The sequence below is a fragment of the Asparagus officinalis genome, chromosome 2, assembly GCF_001876935.1.
Source record: "Asparagus officinalis chromosome 2, Aspof.V1, whole genome shotgun sequence".
NCBI lineage: Eukaryota > Viridiplantae > Streptophyta > Magnoliopsida > Asparagales > Asparagaceae > Asparagus > Asparagus officinalis.
Window position 1 is genome coordinate 7,565,652 of NC_033795.1, and position 3,434 is coordinate 7,569,085.

The 3,434-nt window shown below is 42.0% G+C and overlaps 1 protein-coding gene across 1 annotated transcript in view; it reads right to left on the bottom strand.

Annotated features, from left to right (window-relative positions):
• The window catches only part of LOC109830771 (cation/H(+) antiporter 15-like), a 3,742-nt gene extending 1,122 nt beyond the window's left edge, over positions 1-2,620 (bottom strand). The window contains 4 exon segments of the mRNA XM_020398139.1: positions 9-14; positions 425-773; positions 953-1,611; positions 2,208-2,620. Coding sequence (XP_020253728.1) covers positions 9-14; positions 425-773; positions 953-1,611; positions 2,208-2,438 — 1,245 coding nt within the window. The 5' untranslated portion in view covers positions 2,439-2,620.

Below are 3,434 nucleotides of genomic sequence, written 5' to 3' on the forward strand. Positions count from 1 at the left end.
TGGGAGGTCGTTTCCTGCGCAACACCACGTACAAACCACATTGACTAGTGTGTATGAAAGTATAACAATTACTCTTACCATAACTTTTGAGTTTTGATGAAAAAAAAAAGAAAATTTACATAATATCAAAGCAATTTGGGTTTAAATCTTACCACGGCTACACGAGAACAAGTTCAAAGCAAAATTTAAGCAAATTTTATATGGGACGACACCTCTGTGAGTCTAGATTTCAAATCAAGATTTTTCTCTATTTTATAAAAACTCACAAGATCACCAGAAAATATCATCGTATATTACAGGTGAAATTTAAGCATGGGTGTTATTTAAAACTATTTAACAGATTTGATTTGGATGCCCGGTGCAAATTAGATAATATAAAGCTGATGCAGTTCTTAAAAGAAATTGAGGAGGAATATAGACTTACATCATTGTAACCCCAGCTATTGAAGAAGGAAACCTCAACAATCCCCCTGAGGTTGAGCATGAGCCCCATGACGACCGCATCCCTCATCGGCATATCGAAGAAGGCTGCAGCTCCTATGGTTCCGATGAGCTTCCCAATGTAGGAGATGAACACGATCAGCTCGATGAATCCAATCGCCGCAAAGTTGTGCATCATCCCAAAGTCCGTTCTGTATCCGGCGAGGACTAGGTAAAGTGGGAGGTATAATCCGAAGAAGAAGGATTCGAGCCTTTCCGTTAGCGTTACGCCCAGCGGCATTCCACCGGGAAGTGCTAGGCCGAGGAGGAAAGGGCCGAGTGTGTGGCGGTACCTGTTGTGTATGCAGTATTTGATATGCAAACATTAAATCTAAATTTCTATTTTCAATGTTTGGTTAATTAGTCGGAAGTGATGAAGAGCTTTACATTAGGACGCTCATGTTGAGAGTCTTTTAATTAATTTAACTAGTAACAAATATTGCATACAACATTTTCTCTTAACGATGCATACCCAATAGTTTCGGTAACAAATGCAGCCACCAGTGCCGCCATCACAACCCCCAAGAAACTCCTCTCGGTTATCAACTCCCCCGTCGGCGTCCTCTTTACAATCCTCACCACCACCGGCCTCACCACGTAAACCACCACAATCACGAACCCCGCAAACGACGCCAGCGACCCCACCGCCATTGCTGGCGAGTTGGCGTTGGTGACAAGCTTCGTCGACGTGATCAGTGCATTCAGAACCCAGCTACAAATATCCGCGATCAGAGTCGCGGACATCACGATCCTCCCGAGTCCAGAATTCAACAGCCCCATCTCGTCCAGAGCATCCGCAATCACGGGGAACGACGAGAGAGCGAGTCTCTCAGCGAGGTAGAGGATGAGGAAGCTCTGCTGGAGGTCAAGAGGGAAGGAGCTCTTGAAGGAGAAGAAGACGATGGTGGAGAGGATGAAGGGCACGACGGAGCTTGCGATGCCGATGGCGATGGCGTGCTTGCCGGGTTTCCTGAGGAGGGAGAGGTCGGTTTTGACGCCGATGACAAAGAGGAAGAAGATGAGGGAGATGACGGAGAGCAGGTCGAGGATGAAGGTGTTGTGGGTTGGGAAGAGGGTGTTGCTGAATTTGGAGCTCTGGCCGATGATTGTTGGGCCGAGGAGGATGCCTGTCTGAAGCTAATTCCATCATCAGGTAATAATACCCCTAATTTTTTTTTAAAATTTTATTTAAACCCTTAGTTTCGTCAGATAATTCTTCTCATAAATAACACTATTATATCTGATTGTACACGTGAAAATAACGGACGTCCAAATTACTAAAAAATTTGCAGGGGAAAGACTCTCTTTCATGTCCTTTTTTAGCTTAAGTAATGTTTTCAGGTATGTACCTATTTTTTGTTGGGGGGCATTCTCGTCCAATCACGAGGGGACCTAATGTTTGTTAAGGGGGTTGATAGATAGGTGATGTTATTTTTGACGTAGGTTGAGATGCCACTTAAGAATTATGTGACTAAGATTTACATTTTTATCTTTAGATTCCTACGGCTACATTGAAGATAAACGTGTAAACTAGCGTGACGAGTTCCTTTCCGCAGTCTCGCGCATTTTCTCTGCTAGATTGTCCTATGAAAATAACGCGATGTTAAATTACATCTTCATCCTCAAAGCCTCGGAAAAAAACTGATTCGTTCCCTTCAAATTGAAGGAAAAACTAATTTATTAGTAATTTTACGAAGAACATGTACGTGATATATCGGACGACTCACGAGTATGTGCGAAACCACTCGAGGCTGGCCGAGATGTTGCAGGAAGTAATGCATGGTTCTCGTGACAATAAAGACGACGGACAATTCAAGCAACAACGTAGGGAGAGAGAAATGGAAGGGGTTGTTGCCGAGGAAAACGCCCTGCGACGTGACCAGCTTTTTGCCGTAGCAAGCCGCAAGGTATGCGTCCTTCGCGGTATCGTTCAGCACCGACGGATCGATGACCGGCATGTTTTGTTGTTCTTGATCTTAGAGGAGAGAGAGGTGAGAGATGGAAGGTCGAAATAGAAAGAGAGAGCTTTGGAGGTTGTTTTTTCTTTCTTTTGGGATGCCAAGGAAAGAGAAACGTTCACCATTGACTTAAAATCTAAGGGAATGGCTGCCCTCAAAGCATGGAGAGGTATTTTTATAACGTAAAAGAGAATTGCACTTTTCAAATGTCCTAGTGATCAATCCTATATGTTACCTTCTGATTTCACAGATCTTAGATGTCTCGGCTAAGTTATACGTTGAATTAACCGCTAAATTATATATTGAACTAACCCCCTTCATATTGTGTTATTCAATTAATGTACATTTTAAAATAAGACTAACCCACCCCTGATATGGTTGATTAAATTAAGGGACGGGTCTCAAATGTCCTAATAATTAGTCCGTATATCAAAGGGTACGGGGTTTTAGCCTATATATAATCTTCAGATTTCACAAATCTTTAATTCCTCTGTTATAGAATATGTTGAATTTATCTCTTCATATCGTGTTAAGTTGATTAATATATTTTAGAATATGATAATCTATCCCTAATATAGTTGATTAAATTAAGGGAAAAGGGTCTCGAACCTCCGGACTTAAAACAGTCGTTGGCCCCATATCTTTCCGATAAATTTTGAGTTAGTTTGACTCCCAGCCTTTTTTTTAGATGTGTTGCTTTTGTATGGTTACTAGCTTGGGTCAAAGTCAGGTTAACCCACGAATGACAGATAGCCACGTCACCTCTCTATAACCTTTAGATTCATACGAAGTTAATAACGGCCCATGCTCCAGGGGACGATTGAGCTAATAATACTCACAAGTACATGGAGAGATTGTTGGAATGTTCATGTATGGGTATAGCCCCGCATTGGGAATTTTGAGGAAGGGAAGGGTGTACTTGAACAGTATGTTAGATCTACATCATGAAACTTGAGATCTAAAACCATATAGCCATGATTAATTCAAAGAGATTAA